The following is a 26,289-nucleotide window of genomic DNA, read 5'->3' as shown; positions in this document are numbered from 1 at the left end:
AAAATCTCACGATACATGGCCCCATTTATCCTCTCCTTAATATGGATCAGTCATCCTGTCCCCTTTGCAGAAAAGCAGCCCCAAAGCATGATGTTTCCACCCCCATGCTTTACAGTGGGTATGGTGTTCTTGGGATGCCATTCATCATTCTTCTCCCTCCAAACACGGCGAGTGGAGTTTATACCAAAAAGTTTGATTTTGCTCTCATCTGACCACATTACATTCTCCCAATCCTCCTCTGGATCATCCAGATGGTCACTGGCAAACTTTAGACTGGCCTGGACATGTGATGGCTTAAGCAGGGGGACCTTTCGGGTGCTGCAGGATTTCAATCCATGATGACATAGTGTATTACTAATGGTAACCTTTGTGACTGTGGTCCCAGTTCTATTGAGGTAATTGACCAGGTCCCCCCATGTAGTTCTGGGCTGATTCCTCACCGTTCTCAAGATCATTGATACCCCACGAGGTGAAATCTTGCATGGAGCCCCAGGTCAAGGGAGATTGTCAGTGAGCTTGTATTTCTTCCATTTTTTAATAATTGTGCTAAAAGTTGATCTCTTCTCACCAAGCTGCTTGCCTATTGTCGAGTAGCTCATCCCAGCCTTGTGCAGCTCTACAATTTGTCTCTGGTGTCCTTTTACAGCTCTCTGGTCTTGGCCATGGTGGAGAGGTAGCAGTCTGACTGTTTGAAGGTGTGGACAGGTGTCTTTTATACAACCAGTTCAAACAGGTGCCATTAATACAGGTAATGAGTGGAGGATAGAAGAGCTTCTTAAAGAAGTAGTAACGGGTCTGTGAGAGCCAGAAATGTTGCTGCTTGGTAGGTGTCCAAATATTTATTTTCCACAAGAATATACAAGTAAATTGTTTAAAAATCATACAATGTGATTTCCTGGGTTTTTTAGATTCTGTCTCACACAGTTGAAGTGTACCTATGATGGAAATTACAAACCTCTCTCATCTTTTTAAGTGGGTTAACTTGCACAATCGGTGGCTGTCCAAGTACTTTTTGGCCCCACTGTGTGTATATATATATATATATATATATATATATTAATTGTTAGCTTCTCCTCCGCCAATTGGCCTCAGATCCAAGCCACAGAGACACCCATGAAGTTCTAGTAAACAAAACATGTGGTGGCTTCCCAAATTGTTTGTTGCGATTGGTGCTCCATTAGCTGTTTGACTGGAAACAGGACATATAATCAGAGAGATGAGATCTGGTGGTATTCTACAACAGTGATGGGATTTTAAAATATGCTACTTTTCGTTATGTATTCTCTTATGCATTCTAAAATAAGTGCTTGTGAGTAAAATACATTTTTGGATATGTTTATAGTATTGTGCCAGAAGTGTTTTATATATTTATTGCTGACATTTCTGAACAATTATTAGTTGTATGCATCTCAGCCATTTTTCTGTGGCTGCTGAATAGATACAGTATTTCCAGGAGGCAACCAGTGGCAGCTTCAGAAGTGTCCAAAATTCAAATGGGGGAGCCACAACAACTGTCACCCCTAATGCTGGCCAGGTCACTGGCAGTTGGTATGGTTCTCCTATTTGAATTTTGGACTGTGCGTCAGCCCCACCTCTGAATTCGCCACTCGTTACAGCTATACAGCAATCCATTTACATTTCACATGTAGTAGGTGCCTGGAATTGTGTTCACATTACTTTCAACTTAGAAGCAGGCCCAGTGGGTTTAATAATGTAAATGAAATTATGTACCTCATGCTCGTGTTGTTATTTGCAGAGTTATAGCGGCACACACCAGTAGATGATTCAAACTTTGAACAGTGCAGCTACTTAAGCAGTGGTGTTGGATTATTGAAGTATAACAGGTACAGTCATTCACACTGTGGTATATACATTATACATATATATAGATCGAAGCTTCAGTGTAGTGTGGTTCTATACAGCTCACCAGCTGATAAGTGTATGCTGTCTGTAGGAAGTGGTGCAGGGTCATTGCATCTGTTTGTAACTGACAGCTCCAAAATTACCTTGCTATGACTGTCCAGCAGGAAGAGGCCCAATTGGCTATCCTTCTATCCTCCTAAACTATTTAATGATGTACTTGAAGATGCTAGATGGCCTGATTTAGAGATGGATTCAAAGCCGATGTTCCATAGAACTGAGAGATTATTGTTAGAATGTGCATGTGCCTCAATCACATTGCGCATGTGTCACAGTGTCACTGCAAACTTACATGCAATGCAGATTTCATTGCAGAGTGATTGACAGGAAGTCACTGGAGGTGTTAACAGGTAGTAGGGTGCATCAAACGCCCCGACATTTGGAATGCTTGCCGTCCCTATTCTTAAAATGTACCTTTTTAGCATAGAAACAACTGTGCAAATTTTTTTTGATGTACGATTTGACTTAGGTGGTCCACCTCCACACCCAAAAATTTTCTGTATTGTATTGTAATGTACTGTATTGTATTATACAAAACAACTAACTTTAGCAAAACGAAGCCAACTTTTGTATGTGTGCCATGAATGCGTGTCTTACAGTGATGAATGTGTGTCTTACAGTGATTTAAGGACATAAGAACATAAGAAAGAAAGGGAACAGCATGAAGCCTCATGGGCCTATCGTGGCTGTTCCCATCCAAATCACAAATCATTAATCAAATCATTATTTCTTTTTCAGATAAAATAAATTGAAATGTATAGAAATAAATAGAAATAAAATAAAATAAATAGAAAAATAGAAATTAATAGAAATCTTTAATCTTCAGGGGCATGGTGGGCCACATAAATATCATCTCAGATTCTTCAAAATTGGTATGCAATATATCCTTAACAATTCAAAAAAATGTAGCATGGGGACAAATTATTTTTCTTACTTTTAAAAATTCATGGGGCATTTGATGCACCCTAACAGGTAGTGGTTAGAAAAATGCAGGCGTGTCAAGGCCATTTTTGGGGCGTGTAGCTAACATCAGCTGCAAGCTTTAACATACAGTTTAAAATATCTTCCAGTCTTTCACTGCCTATAGAGAGCAAAATAAATCCCTATGTTAAATTGTTCCTTAGCTAATGCAATATACAGGGACATAAGTTCACCTCTGTCACCTGGAGGCAAGTTGAAGGTTGGCGCCCTCCCTCCTTAAAATAAAAAGGGAAAACAAATATGGTGTGTATGTTAATTTGTGTGTGTTAGTGTGTGTGTAAACATACACGACATTCATAAACATATAGATATTGCTCTAAGCTGGTCTACAGGAACCAGAGCCCGCAGTGAATTGGCATGGCTCCAGCTACACTGTGTGACAAGGGCTGTTGAGGCAGGGTCAGACTCACGAGATTCAGCTGTCTGCAGCAAGCAGAATCAGTGTTCACTGGCGGGTCCCATTTCCCAGTCCAGCAGCAATGGGTGCACCGTCACTTGCTGCAGCACAGACTAAGCGGTACCAGGCAGGGGCCATCATGTCTCCTTACTGCAGGTGTTAGCAGGGCTCCTGGGACACAGCTGATTAACTCTGCAGCAGCAGCAGCTGGTGCACTGCAGAGCTCATTTGAAAAGCAACGGTCACACTTGGATGCGAACCACACAGGTGCTGCCGTACATTAAGGTGCCATCTCCATTGCCTCTGGTAGTTACTCCCCTGACAGTATACAGTATAATCAGATCTCAAGAAATTCAGTATATAAGGAAAGTTATTATTAGGAGGGCATCCAATTAGCTGCTCTATTTTTTTGCCTAATTGGATACTGCCCTTAAACTACATAGGGAAAGTTACCATTTATCTGATAGAAAATAATTCCCACAGCCATTGGCAATGCACAAGTTACAGAACATGATCACATTCAGTATAACATAACCAATTACTAGTTACATTAAGTTTAAAACACATTTCTGAAGCTGTGTAAATAATAACTCTGTATTATCACACAAAAAATAAAACAAAAAAGCTAGAATTTTCTGTATGCTCTCTTTATAACCATAGAGCGCAAATTCTGGCAATTATAGACCATTTACAAAGTACTCACTATTGAATGAAGGTCAGGTTTGAAAATGAGTGGCTTTAACAAGTTAAGTAAAGCATCAAGCCTCTTGCAGGAAAGTCTATTAGAACATTTCACTTTTAAAATATAGTTACTGAGGCTCTGAGCTTTGAATTATGAAATGAAGATTTAGAAGTCTTTTCTCTCTAATATTTATCAAGTTTATAGTTTTGAGCTATTGCTATTATTATAAACAATCAATGGCCCCCATTTATCAACAAAAACTTTTTCTTATGCTAATTAACGTTGCCGCTCGCAGAGCTTTTTTACTTGTATTCAGCATTAAAGCTGTCGCTGGCGAGCGGTAATGTTAAAACACTCGACAACGCTGTTTGTCTCATCCAAACAGCGCTGACGAATGAAGTTTTCTTTTAAGTCATGCAGTCTGCCCATGCGCCGTCTGTCTCTCCTTTTCCTGCACATGCGCGGAAGGTGGAGCGGGATGACAAAGAGACCGTGGCAGCTGCAGCCGCCCTCCCTCCTCCAGTACCCGGGCACATCCGACAACCAACATCGGCACCAGTGAGTTGCATCTGTGCTGGCCTGCCTCCCACCACCTTCACTCCAGCATCCAACCTCCTCCCCACCATCGGTCCTTGGCCCCGTGTGTGTTGTTGTATGTCTGTGTGTGCGCATCCTGTGTCCCGTTTGTGTGTGTTATGTGCCATATGTGTTGCGAGCTGTGTGTGTGGCGGGAGAGAGAGAGTGAGCTGGTGAGAGGCAGCAGATGAGCCGGCTGAGTCCTCTTTCCTTCTTTCACTTCCTCTCTGCAGCTCTCCCAGCTCCCCGCTGCTTCAGGGACAAACAGCGCCGGTGAACGCTAATTAACAGAAAGGAGCAGCTGGCGAGTTTGAAATAGTGCAACGAGCAGTATTTGGGGAACACCGCTCGTTGTTAAATAAACTTCAACATGTAAAGTCAATGAAGGGGGTAAAGAAAATAGCGCTGAAATAAAACAGCGCTGTGGGGGGCTTCTTAAATAAACAAAGCTTTTATTTATCACTAATTTCAAGTTTTTAACAGCAAAACCCATTGATAAATGAGGGCCAATATCTCATAAATCAAAAAAAGAGAAAATTTTTCTACATCTACAATACAGGTTGAGTATCCCTTATCCAAAATGCTTGGGACCAGAGGTATTTTGGATATCGGATTTTTCCGTATTTTGGAATAATTGCATCCCATAATGAGATATCATGGTGATGGGACCTAAGTCTAAGCACAGAATGCATTTCTGTTTCATATACACATTATACACACAGCCTGAAGGTCATTTTAGCCAATATTATTTATAATTTTGTGCATTAAACAAAGTGTGTCTACATTCACACAATTCATTTATGTTTCATATACACCTTATACACACAGCCTGTAGGTCATTTAATACAATATTTTTAATAACTTTGTGTATTAAACAAAGTTTGTGTACATTGAGCCATCAAAAAACAAAGGTTTCACTATCTCGCTCTCACTCAAAAAAGTCCGTATTTCGGAATATTCCGTATTTCGGAATATTTGGATATGGGATACTCAACCTGTAATACTGTAACAACATTAATACCACCTGCAGTAGGGAAAATACTTTATTAAATCCCTAGATTAGTATTATTGTTGGATTAATTTATATGTTAATTGTAAAATAAAAGGTGTTTATAAAATTAGCTTTTTTTCTAGACAAAACAAAAGGAGTGCAGTGACATCCTGCAAGTGACACCACAAAATGTGTATGTTGAATATACATTAATATTTTATAAGGGCAGTATGCTGAAAACACGTTTTAGCATACTTTAGCCGTGGTAATTTACTGTGGGTATTTACGGGCTATCTAATTAGCCCCGATGCTGGCACTAATGGTAGGTAAAATCAAATCTGCAATAAGCAGCGGTTTTTTTCATGATCACGGCCACGGAAAAAACACATAAGTCCATTACTTTTTGTGTATCCCATGTGTTTTCGCAAGAAAAAGAAAAAACAATTGTATGGAAAAAATGGGGGCTAATTGTAAAGTCGGAAAAAAATTGTCAATTTTTTTTTAATTGCATTGTACAAATAAAGCAGCCAGTATTTACCATGCACAGAAACAATATAACCCACCCAAATCTAACTCTCTCTGTACATGTTATATCTTCCCCACCTGCAGTGCACATGGTTTTGACCCTTAGAGGAAAGTTTTGCTTTTGCAATCAACCTTGAATTAGGCCCTAAATGGAAAAAAAGTTTTCGGACACCTGACTATTAGACCAACAGGGACTGTAATGACATTGTATTCAAATACTGTACATATACTTTAATATGGAGTTGGTCCCTCTTTTGCAGCTATAACAGCTTCCTCTTATCTTGGAAGACTTTCCACAAGATTTTGGAATGTTTCTCTTGGAATTTGTGCCCATTCATTCTGTAGAGCATTTATGAGATCAGGCACTGATGTTGGATGAGAAGGTCTGACTCGCAATCACCATTCCAGTTCATCCCAAAGGTGCTCAACGGAGTTGTGGTCAGGGATCTGTGCGGCAGTGATGTGCAGTAGGGTGAGGCAGGTGAGACAGTGCCTTTCCTGTCATACTAACATTTGTGCCAGAGTTTTTACTGTATGCAGTATATGAAAAATACAAAAATACATATGTTTGAAATATCTTCTTTGTATTATTCTAATCATTTTTATAGCCAAACTCTGGAGTAAAAAGTCTATGACAGGTGAGCCTATCTTTTCCGCACATCTCTGATCAAAACTCACAACATTTCCATGAGTTTATATTGCTGCACCTATGTATAATGGGCCTAATTCAGTAAGGATTACAAATTCTGCGAATTAGCAGAATTTGCAATCCTGTGGAGCGCATGCTGGGGGCTGCCCATTGCTGGGCAAGGTTGCCCAGCATGCTGACCGCCGCCTCCTCGTTGTTGTACAAGCAGAAATTGCAAAGGCATCGCAATTTCTGCTTGTTAGCAGAAACTAGGGATGGCTCCTGCTGGCGTAGCCTAGCTGCACCTGCAGGAGTCCTCGCCACGATCGCGGTCATTGTGGCTGCATGTAAAGCACATAGCCACCGTGATTATGCCACCAACATGCCCCCATTTGGCCGCCTCCGCCACCCATTCATGATGCACCACCCCCCACAATGCTCCGTCTCCTCCCTGGAAACGGAGCGTTGCCTGCCCTCCCGATTGACAGGCAGAGGCGATCACATGCGCAGGATGGGCGCTGTGCGTGCGCCCACATAATTTTCTCAATATTTGCAGTTGGATTGCTTACTGCGATCCAACCTGAATTAGGCCCAATGCCTAGATGTACCCTTTGTCTCGTATATTGCGTGTACATCTGACTCTGGTTCTAGCCAGTGCCTCTTGAGCCATTTAGTTCACCGCCCATCCCTGCTGTGTGGGCCAGTCAAGTCCTTCCATACTGAACTCATCAAACCATATATTTATAGTCCTTGCTTTGTGCACTGGGGCACAGTCATGTTGGAATAGAAAAGGGCCTTCCCCAAACTGTTACCACAAAGTTGGAAGCACAGTATTGTCCAAAATGTCTTGGCATGCTGAAGCATTAAGGTCGCCCTTCACTGGAGATAAGGGGCCTAGTCCAAAACCCTGAAAAACAGTTTCATACCATTATCCCTCCTCCAACAAATTTTACAGTTGGCATAATGCAGTCAGGCAGGTAACAATCTCCCATCATCTGCCAAACCCAGACTTGCCCATCTGACTGCCAGAGAGGTGTGATGACTAAATCACCCTCCCTGCAATAACCCCTAACTGTAAACCTATACCCTAACCCTACTATCCCAATCCAAACACCCCAACCCTAATAGCCTAAGCCAGTGATGGCTAACCTTGACACTCCAGCTGTTGTTGGACTACACATCCCAGAATGCCCTGCTACAGTTTTGCTATTTGGCCATGCTAAAACTGATGCAGGGCATGCTGGGATGCGTAGTTCAATAACAGCTGGAGTGTCAAGGTTAGCCATCACTGGCCTAAGCTAACCCTAATCCCTAACTCTAATGCTTTAATTCAAAGGCGGCAGACTAGATGGATCAAGTGGTTCTAACTGCCGACATATCACACCAAAGAAAATGGCAATAATGGCATGTGGAAAATAAAAATTTTCATTGGCCAGTCTCTGTGTCATAAAAATACCAGTTCAGACATGAAACAATGAGTTGTTTTGGCATTTGAATGCCGCAAGTCACAGTTACTGTAAGTAGAGGCATTCACAGACATTTACTCCAAGAACAGACCAAAAAGTATGAGTGACAAAGCAGCTGTAAGGTCATTTTATAAAGCCATAGACATACGGCATTTGTTCATCTTTGTTGGGGTGTTTTTTTTTTCTTTATTAGGCATGACATTTTTAACACCTTTTTAATGACTATACTGATATGCTAATCACTAAAATGTGCCTGCATTTCAGAAATAGCCAAATCAAACCTGCCATTTACCATAAGTACCATACTGGAGGTACAGTATATAAGAAAATGTATAGAAATGTGTCCACTACTTTTAAAATAAAGAAACATTAAAAGTCACAAAACAATAAAAAGGTTTTCTGCTAAAGCTATGGCCCTACACATACTTATGCGTCTTTTACTACATGTGTATGTGTATCAAAAATTCCTATTAAATAACCACTTAACTGGAATGGTCAGATTTCATGCGACTGCGCCGTCCCACCCTGTCCCCCCATTTTTGATGAGGAGATCCATTCTGCAGATGTGCATAATATAATGTTTAAATATTTAGAAAAATACTTTTTAAACTTTATTAAATAAAATAAATAAATAAAAACAAAGTTATTAACAGTTTTACAGGGAAAAATTGTCAGTTAAGTGGTTTTTAAACACCTCTGACCTCTCTATACCATACATTGCTAACCTCTCTGTACCTTACACTACTGACCCCTCTATACCCAACACAACTGACCTCTCTATACCCTACACTACAGCTGCCACTAGTACAGTCCATCATAAGCACGGGAAACATTGCCATAGTATGCTCCAAAGTAGGTATTATCGTAATGTACTACCTTTGTTTGGGATCCATGCACCCATCATGTAACCCTCACCACCAACATCTATCCCCATTATGCCCCAGACCACATGCAACCATTCAGATATGGAGGAAATTGTGGCTGTAAAGCTGAGGCACAACAAGATCCAGCATGCCTGGAATTGTGTGGGGCCCCTATGTTAGGACAAGGCTCATTGCAGCAGTACATCACACAATGTCAACTGCAATAGGGGTGTCACCATTTGCTTCCAATACTACAAAAATAAATATAAAATGCCCTTGTTATGTCTGTTACCCCATATATGGCAACGGGGACTCACTTTGCTGCAGTTGTAAAGATGATGGGACATGTAAGTGAGCATTGCTGCCTGTTGCACAAAGCAGGAGGGAGTTCCTCTTATATGGCTGCTGCTGGATGCGTGCAATACTGCCGTGCTGCAGCTTTCTCTCAGTTCAGTGTGGAAGCAGCCAAAAGGAGTGATGATCTCCCGCTGGACCCCTTTCAAATTACACTGTTGTGGCTGAAGTAAGAATGCAGTGGCGGTTGGGGGAGACACACTGGACGTCAAGGTACAGCGCTCCTCTCCCTCTCACTCTGCTCCTCCCAGAATGACGGGCCACAGCCTGGGAGAGGTCAGCCATAAGGTGTTTCTTTAGGAGACGGAGCAGCACTAAAGCCATTGACACTGCTGTTGTTGATGGGACTGGGCAGCAGGAGTGGCCATTCATATTAGTCCCTGCCCCAGTGGAGCTTACAATCTATTTTCCTATCATATGTACACACACACATTCATACTAGGGTTAATTTTTTTGTTGGGAGCCAATTAACCTAGCAGTGTATTTTTTTGATTGTGGGAGGAAACCGGCGTACCTGAAGGAAATCCACACAAGTACGGGGAGAATATACAGACTCCACACAGTTAGGGCCATGATCTTAAGCGAACCCATGACCTCAGTGCTGTGAGGCAGTAATGCTAACCATTACACCATCCATACTGCCCAGAACATCAGAACATAGTTTATTAACCTATATTATGTAGAATTATTATTATTATTATTATTATTATTATTAATAAACTATATAAAGTCACAGTACAGTTTGCTCTGATTTGGTGTACTGTAAAATGAACATGTGAACACTCATCAGTGATGTTTAATTTTCCTACAATTTACAATGGAAAGGGGCTTACATAGGGGGTCATTCTGATTTGATTGCTGCCCTGCAAAATGATCATGACAATAGACATGCAGGGGGAAGGGGGGGGGGGAGAGGGGTGCACCCAGCACAGGGCTATCCCACCCCGCATGTCAGTGCCGACCCCCACCCCGCAGGAGTGCAAAAGCATTGCACAGAGGCAATGCTTTTGCACTTTAGGAGTAGCTCCCGGCCAGCACAGCTTTAGCGTGCTGGACGGGAGCTACTCGTTGCACCCCAGCCCGCAGCGGCTGCATGTGACATCATGCAGCAGCTGCGGCCCACCCCCGCATGGTCCGGCCATGCCTGTGTTGGCCGGACCGCGCCCCCATAATGGCGGACAAACATGGCCATGATGCCCCCTCCCGCCCAGCGACCACCTTTGCCTGTCAATCAGGCAGAGGAAATCACAGGGAAACGACTGCCTTCAGCCGTCCAGCATGTGCCGGCGCACTGCGGCGCCGGCGCATGCGCAATTCCTACCCAATCGCTGCGCTGCGATAAACTGCAGCGAGTGATCGGGTCGGAATGACCCCCATGATCCAATCCATTCACAGTCACAGGCAAATCCTGTTTTATATTGTGCATTTACCTGAAAAATCCCGGTGGGGAAGAATTAGTCAGGAAATTCTTTTCCATATTTTGAAGAATGTCATTTAACATTCTGACTCTGGTTGGATCCCTCTCTTTTGGGTCATTTGCTGGACGCATTTCATTAGACTGGAATAATTGTGCAGTTTCTCTTAAACGTCTGGCCATTTCCATTAAACTAGTAGACATGGCATCACCTAAAACAAATTACAACATACAGTAAACAATAATACAGTATAATGCAATTAATGCTTCAATTTGCATCATCTTATGACATTCTGTTTATCATAGGGTTAGCTCATGTTTGCAGTATATTTATATTCACAAATAGCATTCTCCTATCCAGTGAAAGAGATTGATTTATTCATATTTTGTAACAGAAATTCATTGTTGCTGCTCAGAAAATATGAGAAAGCAACATTTTTATGAGATTTGATTTACATGGAGTAGCACATCCAGTGATAAAATTGTTGAATTTACACCAATAACAAAATGGAAACATTGTAAATGGATAACACCTATAAATTATGTTAACATGTTAGTTTATATTAAACAGTTTTATTTATGGGTGACAATAACTTTAGTTATAATAAGGCAGGAAGTAGAATCTGCATAAAGGTAATAAACATATTTTGTACTTAAACAATAAAGTTAAGTTTAGAAAAAAATAAATACAAGTACAGTTATAGCCAACTTGACAGACACTAAAATAATGTAAAGTGTTTAGATTAATATTCTTTGTCATAGAAAAGTCCTTGAAGTTTGGGATCTGCAGAAACTTAGAATTTAATATTTGGCCCAGATTTATCAAGCCTTGGAGAGTGATAACTAGCACGGTGATAAAGTACCAGCCAATCAGCTCCTAACTGTCATTTTTCAAACACAGTCTGTAACATGACAGTTAGGAGCAGATTGGTTGGTACTTTATCACCATGCTATTTATCACTCTCCAAGCCCTGATAAATCTGGGCCTTAGATACGAACTGAAATCAATGTACACGTTATTGCGAATAGTGTCGGGATTCCGTGTCGGTATTCTGACAGCAGGTATCCCAAACGTCGGGATCCTGACCGGATCCCTTTATTTAAGGGATACATACAGGATGTGTATATTAGTCTGCTAATTAACGGTTCTAAATGCAAAATTTGTAAAAAGCAGTACTCATTGATGTGATCTGATGTTTGTCATTCATTAAATAGTGTGTACTTTGAGTAGGGCAGCAGGAGTCAGCTACTGTAAGATGCGTACTGCATTTTACCTGTTGATGTTTATTTCTATTCTGTAGTAAACAGTATTAAATCATGATATGAGGTGGGACCATAGTGCTAAATTATTTAACAAAGACTTGTTTGGACAAAATCATCAGCCATCCAATACAAACTAACCCAGATAAAAATGAAATTGTATCACTATTACACAGCACCCTTTTAATCAATTTGCTGTTTTTATCCTTTGTAGAAATTATTTAAAAAAAACAAAAACCTTTTGCCATTTTCTTGTACACAACATATAGGGAAAACAGACACACGTATTATAGACAGATACTGTAAGCCCTCATTTAGAGATGGACTCATTCTGTGCCCCAAAAGTATGCATACAAATGCTGCATGTGACTATTGATGAGTCACTTGATCTCAAGATATGTACACCTCAAAATAAAGTAGTATATTTGCTTATGACATAGGAAAATGTTGGAATGTTAGGTATACAAATCTGTATACTTTTCCACCATGATAATTAACAATATTATCAGCTTGAGGGTTACATATGCAAACAGCAACTCAAAAGTGATCAAACAATGTAGCTTTTGTCATAATAATCCTCACGTATCTTTATACCTGGTCACCAGTAGAAAGAAACATTTACTAAGAGAAATATCTATCTGGGGGGTGTATTATGATATACCGGGGCTCAGGATCCCGACAGCTGGGATATCGAGTGCCTCCCGTATCTGGGGATGCATGCAAGTCTCATAAGATCACAACTTCAGGTGGTGTGCTATGTTTTCATGTATACGCCTCAATGTATTGAACTTATGTCACACATTGGGGTCTTTGCCCTGCTTGTCTTGTCCTGCCATTCTCCAAAGCAATCTTGCAGTGCTGCTCATTGTTCAAAGACTGCATGGGCACAGCCATATTGGATTTACTGTATATAAAGTTACTCTAATTCAGTCAGATCCAGGACTTGGTTTACATTAAGCACTAAACCAATGAGTGTTAGGAGAGCCCTATTTAAGCCAGCCCCAGTGACTTTCTCAATTGTGAGAGCATCAACTTTATCACAGATGTCTGGACCTGTGTACTGTCTCCATATGCTGCACTTCTGATTCATGGACATTATAAATATAGTGAGGTACTGCTGTTTCCCAGTGTTTCTCGTGTTCTGAACTTCTGTTTCAAGGACAATGTAACTACTTATTTCTTGTGTCCTGAATTTCACTGCTTTATGGACTATTTGCTACAGTGAATGTATGTGCTGTGCTATACACCAGAGACTACTTGTGTATAATCCTGCATATTTGTTGTGCTAGTTTCTTTTGCAATTATCCTGGATACTATATTACCTGCATTATTACTGTAAATCTCCAAGTGCCATAGGCATTTCTATAATGGGTGCAGTGTGTGCGGTGCACATGGGCCCCTGGGCCACCCCAATCACTGCACCCACGGTGGTGGTCCTACAGTTCAGGCATAAATCATGAGGAAACTGGACGCCACAGCAATTTCCAAGTGATTTGCGCTTGCACACTGGAGATGTCCCCGGCAACAAGGCATGGGCGCCATGTTCATGGAGACCTGTGCATGTGCAGTTAACCTCACATTTTGCCAGAGTCTACTTGCTGCCAGAAGGAAGGGTGCCCACAACGGAGGCTGCACGCAGGTTCCCTCCTCTCTTAAAATGCCCCTGCCAAGTGCATGTGTCAATGGATTACCAACTGCTTCACCTTGCAGTACAGTGTGTGTGTGTTTAATAAAGCCTTAAATTAACTTATTCCTGTGGTGCATGCATGCCTCTAATATATGACACACAGATAGGGGAATTTTCCTGTGAACTGTAACAACTTACAGTACCTTGGCCACCCGAATCTAGTTTTTCAAAAAGTAGCCACAAGTGTAAGAAATGCTCAAGCTAAATAGGGAAACAATTTGGTATACAGGGGCAGTATGGAAATGTATAAACGTACAAAAAAAAATGGGGGTTGCAGAACCTGCCACATTAGACAGAACAATAAAAGGAAATTTAAAAAAAGATAAACTACAGTATATTATCATAGCTAATTACTGTATATAATATTATTATGTCCCCTAGTACTAGACCTTGGCAGCATAAAAAAAGAGGCTAGCCACTAGTTTTTACATGGGGCACTTGAAAAGGATATGTTCATGTCCCTTGGTAGTGCCACTCATAGGGGTATATGCAATTCCGGGCGAATTGCGGCTTTTTTTCGCCCGTTTTTTAATTCGACACAATTCGACCGTCGAATTCTGGTCGGCCGGTGCCGGAATTTGACATATTCAATAAAAAATGGATTTGACAGTCCCGCTGTCAAAAAACGGACCAATTGTCAGTAGTGTGCGTCCTGGATTCGACTTTTTGGATGGCACAAAAATGGTTAAAAACCCTGAAAAAAATTGTGTGGGGTCCCCCGTATTTTTTACACCAGCACCGGGCACCACTAGCTGGAGAGATAATGCCACAGCCGGGGGACACTTTTATACCGGTCCCTGCGGCTGTGGCATTAAATCTCCATCTAGTCACCCCTGGCTGAAGGGACCCTCTGTGACAGGAGTCATGGGGGGTCTCAGACATGGGACCCCTTTCAGTTCGTGGATCGGGTAAATGCGGTTTGTTTTTTTGCCAAGTACGTGGATTACAAAATAAAGAACAGGACACACTGGATTTAGGTGAGTATAATTTTATTTTCAGGAACCCCGGATTCTACTTGGACAAGTGGACAGAGGTCGGCGTGTGAACATAGGTAAGTATGTGTGTGTCGGCATGTGTGTAATAAAGTTGTACTTTCACGGTGTGCATGTCCTGTTTTTATTTGGGTATTTTTTTTGCAGAAGAACTACAGGTACCAGCGGGCCCGTTTCCCCCCGCATGCTGGTACTTGTGGTTCTCCAAGTACCAGCTTGTGGGGGAGGCTTGCTGGGACTTGTAGTTCTTCTGCAAAAAAATATTCTTTCATTTTTACACATGGCTATCAGCCCCCCATCCGCAGCCCTTGGATGGGGGGGATAGCCTCGGGCTTCACCCCTGGACCTTGGGTGGCTGGAGGGGGGACCCCTTTATTTAAGGGGTCTCCACTCCTCCAGGGTACCCCGGCCAGGGGTGATTAGTTGGGGGGGTAATGCCACGGCCGCAGGGACCTATATAAAAGTGTCCCCCCGGCTGTGGCATTATCTCTCCAGCTAGTGGAGCCCGGTGCTGGTGTAAAAAATACGGGGGGACCACTACGTCTTTTGTCCCCCGTATTTTTTGCACCAGGACCAGATGCAGAGCCCGGTGCTGGTTCTAAAAATACGGGGGATCCCCTGTCCATTTTCCCCCCGTATTTTTACAACCAGGACCGGCTCAAAGAGCCCGAGGCTAGTTATGCTTAGGAGGGGGACCCCACGCATTTCTTTTTCGTGTTTTTAACCCATTCTTACCCCTTCCCACTGAAAACCATGCTCTCTCTATTAGTCAGTTAAAAAAAAATATTCTTTTAAAAAATATATAAATAATACTTGTGTCTCCTAATAGACAAACCAAGTCCATAATCTCTTCTAATATAAATAGATATGCAACTTGCAATAAAAAAACACACAAAAAAAATATTTTTAATTTCTTTTTAATTAGATTCAGCCAGCAAAGTGAGGCGGAATAAAATTGACTAAATTACTGTCGAAAAGCACTGTTGTCGAATCGTCATTCTTCAATTGAATATACTTTTGTCGAAAAGTCGCATTTTTACCATTGCAAACATGTCGAATTTGACAACTGTCGAATTTGGAAAAGTCGAATCTGAAAAGTCAGTTTTTTTGTCGAAAAGTACTGTATTGCATTGTCAAATTTTTTTTTTGTCGAAAATGCCCCGTTTTTCGACATTTTCGGCAATTCGACGGCAATTGCATATACCCCATTATGGAGAACCTCTTCTTTCTCTCTGTCTAATATAAGAGAACACTGCATTTTACTGCTATTTATTCAAGGAACCAAGGGACTGAATCAAATGGTGCATAGTCCCTTTAGATGTATACAGTTTATTATATATTTTTTAAAAGCTTTTTTAAATTAACTGTCATTTTTGTATAAAAATCCTACTACACTGCTATAAACATTACCTTACCTTATAAACGGGCAGCATACAGGATATTCAGTATGTATGTAGCCACCCAAAAGGCTGTAGATGGAAATACAAACACAACCAAAAATCGCTAGCGCTTATACAGCCACCTATCCTGCTCAGTTTTTTTGTCACACAAAGATAATATTAAGCAGCTCCCAAATGGCACCACTGGAGTGCTGTAGGAAAATAGACTATAAAAGAAGATATTAAAAATAACAAGGGAGCGCTTCATGAAAATATAGAAAATAATGATTTATTAGTTACACCTTAGAGATATAACAATGTATAAACAATATGACATAATGGTTGACACACATACCATACATCAAGTGTTAAATATCTACTGTATTAGAATATAAATAGCTGACACAATTGTCTCTGGATATGACGTTTTTGAAGTAAACTTGGATTGATAAAAATCAATGCCTTATATTGTCCTTTAGATAAGGTATAAGAGGGTATTAATGGCACGTATGCTGTCAGTCTATTAATTAAGGTGTTATCCAGACAAAGAGTAGACCCAATGGAGTGCTCACCACCTTTGATTTCTTTTATGCAGTATACTGAAGAATGCAAAGGCAGAACGTGAGGTATTTAAACGGCAATGCTGACCGATAGAGTATTCTTGTCCGTTAAATGAGTGTGAATTTACTGCATATGGCAGGGGCAGCAGTAGGGCACTGGGGTTCTTCTATGGCATAGCTAGGAAAAAAGTATAGCGCATCATTTCATATGCAGATACAGGCACGATCAAACACAGAATATAGGCATGCCACATATATGCCCTTTTTTATCAATGAGTGATAAATTTCACTGTGAGTGATAAATTGCACCAGCCAATCAGCTCCTAACTGCCATGTGAAATGTATCGGGTGTGGTTTGTTTTATCGACAGTATCTAGGTCGACAATGTTTAGGTCGACCACTATAGGTCGACAGTCACTAGGTCGACATGGATGGAAGGTCGACAGGGTTTCTAGGTCGACATGTGCTAGGTCGACAGGTCTAAAGGTCGACATGAGTTTTGTTTTTGGTGTAATTTTCTTCGTAAAGTGACCGGGATCCCAAATTAGTGCACCGCGTCCCCTCGCATGGCTCGCTTCGCTCGCCATGCTTCGGGCATGGTGCCTTCGCTCCGCTACCGCTTCACTCGGCACACTTTACCGTTCCAATCGTAGTCCACATGGATCGTTAAGTATGAAAAAATCCCCCCCAATTTTTTGTGTGAAAAACTCATGTCGACCTTTAGACCTGTCGACCTAGCACATGTCGACATAGAAACCCTGTCGACCTTCCATCCATGTCGACCTAGTGACTGTCGATCTATAGTGGTCGACCTAAACATTGTCGACCTAGACACTGTCGATCTTCAGACCGGATCCCAAATGTATCACTCATTGATAAATAAGGGCAATAATTTTTAGTTAGTGGACACATCTATATTTGCTTATTCCCAGCACTATTACCTGACTTAGGAGATACTGAGAGGTCTATTTCCTAAGCCTTGGAGATAGATAAAGTGGACAAAGATAAAGTACCAACCATCCAGTTCCTGTCATTTTTCAAACACATCCTGTAACATGACAGGAGTTGATTGGCTGGTAGTTTATCTCCGTCCACTTTATTTCTCACCAAGGCTTAGTAAATAAACCCATGAGACTGGGAAAACACTAGAATGATATCTCATTTGTTTGAGTGACAAACGATACATTGGTAGTGGGTCGGTGAGTGTGGATACCTGAAAAGTCTATGAACGATGTTATTCACAAACATTTCGTGTCAGACATGTATCAGAGGCAATGCCAGTATATCTTGTAGCTATATCAGTATGTCTGGCTGTGTGTATGGGCAACCCGCAAATTCCCTGAAACTGGCTGCAGGGACTGACATCACAGCTGGGAGGCAAATTCAAAAGCCCTCCCAGTTGTACTTGTACTAAAATCGCACTTGCAGCTGCATTTGATACTACTCTGAATCAGGCTCATAGAGCCTTAGAATTTACAGAAAATAAGAACAACTTAACCACTTGCCTGGCATGGTCGCATCAGATGCGACCATACCAGCAAGTGTCTTATCTGGAAACTTCCCTCCATTGCTGCTCTCAGAGGGACTGGAAGGTCTCTCTGCCTCCCTGCACACTAAAACACTAGGGTTATTTTTTTTATTTGTCAGGAGCCAATTAAACTACCAGTACATTTTTGGATTGTGGGAGGACACCTACTCCCTTATGGGGTGTCCTGTAAAGCGCAACGGAATATGCTGTGCTATATAAGAAACTGCTAATAAAATATACAAACTCCACACAGTTAGGGCCATGGGGGTAAATTGAACATATGATCTCAGTGCTGTGAGGAAGTAATGCTAACCATTACACCATATGTATTGCACCAAATGCACAGCATGACTTGCCAGAAGTCAGGAAAATAGCTGGAAATCCATAGGTTACACTGGTTTACAGCCCATCACATAATACATGTGGAACTATCATCATAGAAATAGGCCACTATTTTATAAATATCAGCCAATGCTAAAAGTCAGCCCTGAAAGCTCATTGTGCAGGTCAGTTAGCTCAAAATAGTTACTGCCTCCACTCAAAACATTCTTCGATCATTCATAGCCATAATCTGCTGCAATATATAACTGTGTTCAAAATCACTAATCCATAAAATCCCTATAATATGATAAAAAGTGGAATTGGCAAGCAAAAAACATACCTTTTTGTGGATATGAAACTTTACATTTATATTTTTACAATTATTTTACTATAGGCAATGTTGGACTGGGGCATGTAGGGTCCACCGGGGGAATACAGTGGTAGAGGCCCATGTTTAGGGGTGTGGTCAGTCTGCAGAGGGGGTGTGGCCTGCCACCATGTTGGTTTGATTAACCATTAGAGAGTGCAACATCTGGGCCCCTTCATTAAATTCAGTAAAGTCAGCTGCTGCATGCATGATAATGTACCAGATTAATAACAGCAATGCACTGTAGAAAATACACCATAGTCCAGTATAAGGTAACATATGTATAATGTATAATTCAAGTGCACGGTCTGGGAGGTGGGCCCTCACACATTGGGGCCCACCGGTGGTTTCCTCTGTGCCCCTGTGGGCCAGTCCAAGCCTTACTGTAGGCGAGGGACAGAGTTCATATCACAATCATTGCACCCAGTGCAAGCCTTATCTGTATGCACAGAACAGTTTAAGTAGCTTTGGTAAGTTTACAGATGAAGCAGTTTTTATTGATGCATATAAATCAATGAGCACTATTCTATTTAACACTAGCTCACTGTTCCCTTGAAATTTGGATGTTGAGTAAAATTATATGACATGTACCATACATCACAAAAAAGCCTGTTTCATGTGTGTGACTACTTGCAGTACAATGTTACTGAGCATATCACCTTCAGCATCAATGCTACATTTGTGGCTCTCCTACAGAGAGGATTAAATTCAGCTCGGGCTGATAGATCATTCACCAGTAACATGTAGCTATCTCTGAAAGTTACACTCTCATAAATTGCAGATTTGTTTCATAAATTGTTTTAACTGCAAAACTGTTAAAAAAGAACATAACTCCAAACGTAACTTTATATATGTATACAGTTGTTGGAAAGTGCCAGTTTGTATCATTCTATAAATCAGCAATTCTGAGACTAACGCTTCCAGTGCTATTGCACACTAAGATCTCAAACTAGAATGCAGGTTGAACATTTAATTGAAATACACATCTTGCACAGCTTCCCAGCAAGCACTGAAAGTGTTAACTCATTTTAAATGATGTGTTGTAGACACCAGCAGTTTTATCTGACCTATTTACCTGCAGCACAATTACATAACTTGGTGTAAAAGAAGAAAAAAGTATATTAATGAGATTGGCCCTAAGCAATCTTCTTGTGTGATCTGCATCATGGGATATATTAACTACTCAGTACAGTATTTCTCATACAGTTATAGCGTATCCGTCTGTGAGATAAAGAATGACTATCATAGAAGTTAGGCAAAGGAGCTATGAAACTGCTCTTACTATAAATGTATCTGAGTTATTTTTCAGTAAACTTTAAAAATGTGGTGCTTAATAAATAATTTGTATGTTTTCTCGTTAAAAGAGACATAAAGGAAATCCCCTCCCAACTCACCTAATGCTCTCTATACCTAGTATTTAAAAAATGTCTTAAAATATCCCTATAGCAAACTATGAGAATATGAAAAGTGTACGACTGTCCAACAATGCAGCCCACTGGGGCAGATGTATTAACTAGTGATGAGCGAGGTTCGGTTTTACTCGGTTTTACTCGGTTCTCAAAACGGCATCTTATTGGCTATCCAAAACACGTGACATCCGTGAGCCAATAAGATGCCGTTTTGAGAACCGAGTAAAACCGAGTAAAACCGAGTAAAACCGAATCCGCTCATCACTAGTATTAACCTGGAGAAGGCATAAGAAAGTGATAAACCAGTGATCACTGGCATATCTAGAATGGGTGCAGTGTGTGCGGAGCACTCGGGCCCCTGGGTCCAGAGGGGGCAATCACTGCACCCATTTCTTCTATTCTTACCTTTCCGGTGTCCATCGTGACTGTGTGTGGGCCCCCTCCTCTCCTGAAGCCTTCACCGCCGCTGCTAGCGCACTGAGCGCTAGAGACTCTGGCACAGTGCCAGAGTCTACAGCGCATGCGCAGGACTTTGAAAAAATGGTGTGGCTGCCATTTTTAGGAGTCCTGTGGATGCGCTGTAGACTCTGGCACTGTGCCAGAAACTCAGCGCTGAGAGCGCTAACAGCAGCGGTGGGGGCGGGAGGAGGAGGGGGCCCACACATGGAGTCTGTACACGGGTCCCCTCCTCTCTAGAAATGCTGCTGCCAGTGATATGTGCAAGGTGAAAAACACACCAGCCAATCAGCTCCAATATGTAAATTAATAGTTAGGAGCTGATTGGCTGGTGCGTTTATCACCTTGTATTTATCTCTGGTTTATCACTTCCTTATGCCTTCTCCAGGTTAATACATCTGCCCCATTGGCCGTAGGTATTCCCAATGATATTAAGAGATAAATTCATTCAGGACAATGTGGCAGATGTATGAAGAGTCGCTATGTGCCTTTGAGCACATAGCGCACACTAAGTCCTGCATTCCCTGCTTCACAGCCATGTATGAAGCAGCGCTCAGCAGGGATTTTACGAATGCACACAGCGCATAGAGCAATAACGGATGCTGCGCTGTGTGCATTGGAAGGTGAAACCATACCTAATGTATTAACAGTGAGGTGGATCTTCACCTCATGATCCTCCCTTCCTGTCACTTCGCCTGCCCGGGGCTGGCGCTGCAACACTGTAGTCCTTCATTGTGTTTTTTTATATTTATTTTTTTTATAAAACTTTATTGACAGCCCACGGTGTCCTTAGGGCTTCTCCGCGTATGTGCCAGGACACATTGCACAGTTGGGAGCTGGGTAGTTGGTGCATGCGTGCTACCACGCTCACTTCTAGATCCCGGAGTGCTTATAGGTGAATCGCGCATGTGCAGAGTGACAGGCACGGGGACAGTTAGCAAGATTATTAGTGCGTATGCGCAGGGCCTGAATGAACGGCACTAGGAAGGAGGACTGCACATCCCCAAAGGGCAGACATAGCGCATCTTCCCCAATGTTCTCAACCCTGTGATAAAGTGTGGCTAAATACGGTACCAGTGGTTTCGCAGATTTTTGTTTATTTTTTTAACAACAATATACAAGTCTGATCAGTATGGGAGGTAGGTTACAATACCATTGACGGCATGTACACACCATCGCAATGGCAACTCATCACCTTCGTGTGCGAAGACGAGTTCATTAAATTGTCTCCATTATCTTTACCAGCTGCCTATATTGTGGTGTTAGCACCTGTTCTCTGGTCATAGGAGTTGACACCACAACCTAAAAAAAATCAGAGCAGTGGAATATTACATCTCAGTCCACCCATCCACTGCTTTAACCCCTTTGCTGCTGAGGGTTTTCTCACCCTTGTGTTGAGTTCATTTTTTTACGTTTGTGCTCATGAAATTCCAGCATCAATTTTACTGATTTTTTTTTAATGCAGTACCCAAACAAATTATACCTTGGGTTTTTTTCAGAAGAATATTCCATTGCTCTTTTGCTCCCCTCCCACCCACCCCCCCCAAGAAAGGGCAAAAAAGTGTTTTTCAATGAAATGTCAAGAAATTACAAATGTGTTTTTATGTCTCATAAGCACCTCAAAAAATATTTTGTAGATCTTGTTTCGCAAATAATATCTTCCCAAGATAGTAAAGAGGTTTCTAAAGTTTGTATAGGTTTTGACCCAAAAAAATTCTGTACTTGAAATGAAAAGGGCATTTGAGTGCCAGTGTGGGGAAGATAGGTTACAATGTACAATAACCTAAACATGGCTCTTGTTGCTTTACATATTGTAATAATGAAGCCTCTCAAAGTTGCTTATACAATACTGTAAGTAGCAGGTCAAAGCATCATTGGTGCCTGATGAGTTTATGGCATAGTCCTCAAACTCCAAAAAATTTCTCTGAGCTTGATTGCTGTAGCTAATGTCTGATGACATTAGTTCATAGAGCCCTGCTCTTTCTTATTTGAAGGTGGTTTGGAATGTTAAAAGAGATTTATTTGGATCCTTTCATCTCCGATTAGCCCTCCTTATGTGCATGTGTGAACTAGAGATGTGCGGCGGGCACTTTTCGTGGTTTGTGTTTTGGTTTTGGTTCTGGTTCCATGCTCGTGTTTTGGATCTGGATTGGTTTTTGCCAAAACCACCCTTTCGAGTTTTGGTTTTGGATCTGGATTATTTTTGAAAACAACATAAAAACAGCTAAAATCACATAATTTGGGGGTAATTTTGATCCTACGGTATTAATAACCTCAATAACATTCATTTCCACTCATTTCCAGTTTATTCTGAACACCTCACACCTCACAATATTGTTTTTAGGCCAAAATGTTGCACCGAGGTGGCTGTATGACTAAGCTAAGCGACACAAGTGTGCGGAACAAACACCTGGCTCATCCAGGAGTGGCACTGCAGTGGCAGACAGGAAGGAAGATTTAAAAAAAATAGGCCCCAAACAGCACATGATGCAAAGAAGAAAAAGAGGTGCAATGAGGTAGCTGTTTGACTAAGCTAAGCAACACAAGTGTGTGGCACAAACAACATGGGACATGCTGGAATTTGCCCAGATGTAATACACGCACAATATTGGTGGCACAGGAGAGCGTACCCCTAAACCACACACACACACACACACACACACACACACACACGGCAAAGCCTGTAAAATTAATTTGGATAATAATAACCCTTTTATTTCGAGCTATTATTATAATATGCAGCACAGGCGAGCGTACCCTACACCACACAGGGCAAACCCTGTACAAATGATTTGGATAATAGTATAATTAATGTATAAAACCCTTTTATTTGGCGTAAATAATATACAGCACAGGACACCACCACTGGACTTATGGCAGCACAAGACACCACCACTGGACTGATGCAGCAAAAGACAGCACCACTGGACTGGACTTATATGGCAGTACCACTGGACTTATATGACAGTACCACTGTACTTGTACGACAGTGTCAGACAGGATGGCACTTTAAAAAACTAGTTCCCTAACAGCACATGATGCAAAGAAGAAAAAGAGGTGCAAGATGGAATTGTCCTTGGACCCTCCCACCCACCCTTAAGTTGTATAAACAGGACATGCACACTTTAACAAACCAATCATTTCAGCAACAGGGTCTGCCACACGACTGTGGCTGAAATGACTGGTTTGTTTGGGACCCCACCAAAAAAGATGCAATCAATCTCTCCTTGCACAAACTGGCTCTACAGATGCAAGATGTTGACCTCATCCTCATCCTCCGATTCCTCACCCCTTTCAGTGTGTACATCCTCCTCCTCACAGAGTAATAAGTCATCCCCACTGGAATCAACCATCACAGGTCCCTGTGTACTTTCTGGAGGCAATTACTGGTAAAGGTCTTCCCGGAGGAATTTATAATTCATTTTGATGAACATCATCTTCTCCACATTTTGTGGACGTAACCTCCTACGCTGATCGCTGACAAGGATACCACCAGCTGCACTAAACACTCTTTCGGAGTACACACTGGAGGGGGGGCAACTTAGGCAGTTTGTGCAAGGGTATCCAAATTGCCTCTATTTCCTGCCAGTATACATATACGTATGGACTGTCTGACATGCCTATTTGGATGCTGTCACTCATATAATCCTCCACCATTCTTTCAATGGTGACAGAATCATATGCAGTGACAGTAGACATGTCAGTAATCGTTGGCAGGTCCTTCAGTCCGGACCAGATGTCAGCACTCGCTCCTGACTGCCCTGCATCACCGCCAGCGGGTGGGCTAGGAAATCTTAGCATTTTCTTTGCAGTCCCAGTTGTGGGAGAAAATGAAGGAGGAGCTGTTGACGGGTTACGTCCTGCTTGAGTTGACAATTTTCTTACCAGCAGGTCTTTGAACCTCTGCAGACTTGTGTCTGCAAGAAAGAGAGATACAACGTAAGCTTTAAACCTAGGATCGAGCACGGTGGGTAAAATGTAGTGCTCTGATTTCAACAGATTGACCACCCTTGATTCCTGGCAAAGCGAATGAAGGGATCCAACCACAAATCCCACATACTTTGCGGAATTGCTCCATCTTAGCTCCTTCTTCAATTTCTCCAGCTGCTTCTGCAAAAGCCTGATGAGGGGAATGACCTGACTCAAGCCTGCAGTGTCTGAACTGACTTCACGTGTGGCAAGTTCAAAGGGTTGGAGATCTGCGCACAAGACAGAAATCATTCTCCACTGTACTTGAGACAGGTGAATTCCCCCTCCTTTGCCTATATTGTAGGTAAATGTATAGGCTTGTATAGCCTTTTGCTGCTCCTCCATCCTCTGAAGCATATACCTGTAGTGTGTTTAATTCCACCTCGTTACCACCTCTTGCTTCAGGTGATGGCAGTGCAGGTTCAGGAGTGTTTGCTGGTGCTTCAGTCTTCCGCACGCGGTGGCTGAATGTCGAAAGTGACCCGCAATTGTTCGGGCCACTGACAGCATCTCCTGCACACCCCTGTCATTTTTTAAAAAATTCTGCACCACCAAATTCATTGTATGTGCAAAACATGGGACTTGCTGGAATTTGCCCAGATGTAATGCAAGTACAATATTGGTGGCATTGTCCGATATCACAAATCCCCAAGAGATTTTAATTGGGGTAAGTCATTGTGCGATGATGTCCCTCAGTTTCCGTAAGAGGTTGTCAGTGGTGTGCCTCTTACAGAAAGCGGTGATACATAGCATATCCTGCCTAGGAACGAGTTGGCATTTGCGAGTTGCCGCTGCTGTTGTTGCTGCGAGAGGCAATACATCTACCCAGTTGGCTGTCACAGTCATATAGACCTTAGTCTGCCCTGTTCCACTTGTCCACATGTCTGTGGTCAGGTGCAACTGCATTTTTTAGGACACAGAGGACACTTTCTGATGTCTCTGTACATTCTTGGTATCGCCTGCCTAGTGAAGTGGAACCAAGATGGGATTTGGTACCGGGGAGACACTACCTCCATCAATTCTCTACGTCCCATTGAATTAATGGCAGATACCGGATGCACATCTAACACCAACATAGCTGTCAAGGCCTCAGTTATCCACTTTGCAACAGGATGACTGCGATCATCTTTCATCTTCCTCACAAAGGACTGTTGGACAGTCAATTGCTGACTGGAAGTAGTACAAGTGGTCTTCTGACTTCCCCTCTGGGATGATGATTGATTCCCAGCATCAACAACAGCAGCAGCAGCAACAGCAGTAGTAGGCATACCACTCAAGGATCCTCCGGAGGAATCCCGGTTAGGAGAGGACTCCTCAGTCTTGCCAGTGACATGGCCTGCAGGACTACTGACGTTCCTGACTGAAGAGGAAGTTGATGTTGAGGGAGTTGGTGGTGTGGCTTGATGGAGCTTGGGTATAAGAGGAAGAAGGGTTTAAGGTGTCAGTGGACTGCTTACGCTCTTTCCCAAAGTTTCACAACTTGACACTGACTTCTGATGAATGCGCAGCAGGTGGCATACAGATGGGCACATGTTTATCTTGACCTTTAATAGGATTAAATGAG

At 42.0% G+C, this 26,289-nt stretch overlaps 1 protein-coding gene across 7 annotated transcripts in view; it reads right to left on the bottom strand.

Moving 5' to 3' along the window:
* NAALADL2 (N-acetylated alpha-linked acidic dipeptidase like 2) overlaps nt 1-26,289 on the bottom strand; it is a 1,057,096-nt gene that overhangs the window by 44,126 nt on the left and 986,681 nt on the right. For all 7 annotated transcript variants that reach the window (XM_063916285.1, XM_063916288.1, XM_063916286.1 and 4 more), the window contains one exon: nt 10,814-11,009. In XM_063916285.1, the coding sequence (XP_063772355.1) occupies nt 10,814-11,009 (196 nt within the window). The remainder of the gene's footprint in view (nt 1-10,813; nt 11,010-26,289) is intronic.

Source organism: Pseudophryne corroboree, chromosome 4 (assembly GCF_028390025.1).
Source record: "Pseudophryne corroboree isolate aPseCor3 chromosome 4, aPseCor3.hap2, whole genome shotgun sequence".
Classification (NCBI taxonomy): Eukaryota; Metazoa; Chordata; class Amphibia; order Anura; family Myobatrachidae; genus Pseudophryne; species Pseudophryne corroboree.
The sequence above is the reverse complement of the archived record's forward strand: the minus strand, read 5'-3'. Positions and strand labels throughout refer to the sequence as shown.